Genomic DNA, 1,517 nt, shown 5'->3' with positions numbered 1-1,517 from the left:
AAATAAAATATATTTATGGATGTTTATAATATTAATTAATTTCTAAAATTAATCTATTTATAATATATATTTTTATTTAGAATTTAATTTTATATTTTTAAATTTTATATATATTTACATATAAAATATATACATAAAATATATTTATGGATATTTATTATATTAACTGATTTATAAAATATATTTACGTATGTTTTATATATAAAATAAATTTTATTTACTTAAAACCAGCTCTTCTTCCTCTCCTATCCCAGATCACAGGATCTTGCAACAAAAGTGTTCTTTGCATTTCAGAGGTGCCAGAAGGGAAGGACTGAACTCAGAATTTCTGCCAAAGCCACCCCAAAGACAGCGAGAAACCTGAGGCTGGGAAAGCCCAGCAGACACAGCCACAGCACCTCCACCCCCAGGCCCCACTGGAGCTTCCAGGAACCCCAGAGCCTCCTTCATGCCAGAAAACTCCCCGTGCAGGACAGAAAGACCCCAAAATTCCCCAATTCCCACTCACTTGGGGGTGGAGAGCAGCCCCGAGAGCTCCTTGGTGCTGGACACGGCCTGGCCCAGGGGCAGCGGCTTCCCGGAGAGAACTGCAAAACAAAAGGGAGAATGCTCAGCTCCTGTCCCCACAAACCCGCTGGGATCCCCCTTCTTCCAGCACCCATCCAGCTCCCAGAGCATCTTCTGCAGGAATCCCAGACTGGGAGGAGCAAAATCCAGTTAGAACACACGAAATATGGAATTCCAGAGGCGGGAGGGAAGGAATCGCCTCCTGAAATCCCTGAGGAGCCTCAGGGCCCTGCCACCAAATGCAAATCTCTCTCCTAAAGGCTCTCTCCACAAATCCCCTCCTGTTCCGTGGGTGGATGGCTGGGATCTGGGTGATTTTGTAAGGATTCTTGCTTCAAGACACTTTACAAAATACACAGGGATGCGACAAGTCACGGAATTTGTTCATTTGTTTATTGCAGCACTGGGGGATACAACTGCATTCCTTCCTTGTGCATTCCTCCTGGCAAAGAGGCAATTCTCGTTTGGGTTCATGTTTACTTCTGCAACTCATTTCCTTTCTGTGGAAAGAAGTAAAGTCGGGAAAATTAAAAATAAAATTAAAAAAAAAAAAATTTGCCTTTGGAAAGCAGAGGGTTTCAAAGCTGCCAGAAGATGAAGTGAAACCTTCCAGAAGGACGTGGATTTGTGTCTTGTGGCAGGAAGATGGAGCCCACCAGCTCTTCCTGGGCATTTTCCAGGTGCAGAGGCAGGATGGCAGCTGGGATTTGCTGGGATGCGGATCCCAGGGCTGCCTGCCACACTCCAGCCCAGGGGGATCAGCAGAGTGGGCCGGGGGGGGGATCTGGAGGGCACAGAACTCTTCCAGAGGGAGCAGCTTCACCACGATCCCTCGGGCAGCAGCGGGGTCCAGGCGGGAGGAACGCGGAGAGAGGGGTCCAGCAGCACCAGCAGGACCAGAACCCTTCTCCAAGCAGCACCAGCAGGACCAGAACCCAGCTCCCAGCATA

The 1,517-nt window shown here is 47.1% G+C and overlaps 1 protein-coding gene across 1 annotated transcript in view; it reads right to left on the bottom strand.

Annotated features, from left to right (window-relative positions):
- The window catches only part of KANSL3 (KAT8 regulatory NSL complex subunit 3), a 16,296-nt gene that overhangs the window by 3,410 nt on the left and 11,369 nt on the right, over window positions 1–1,517 (bottom strand). Inside the window, 1 exon segment of the mRNA XM_031065114.1 lies at window positions 509–587. Within this exon segment, the coding sequence (XP_030920974.1) occupies window positions 509–587 (79 nt within the window).

The sequence above is a fragment of the Geospiza fortis genome, unplaced genomic scaffold (assembly GCF_000277835.1).
Source record: "Geospiza fortis unplaced genomic scaffold, GeoFor_1.0 scaffold855, whole genome shotgun sequence".
Lineage (NCBI taxonomy): Eukaryota > Metazoa > Chordata > Aves > Passeriformes > Thraupidae > Geospiza > Geospiza fortis.
The sequence above is the reverse complement of the archived record's forward strand: the minus strand, read 5'-3'. Positions and strand labels throughout refer to the sequence as shown.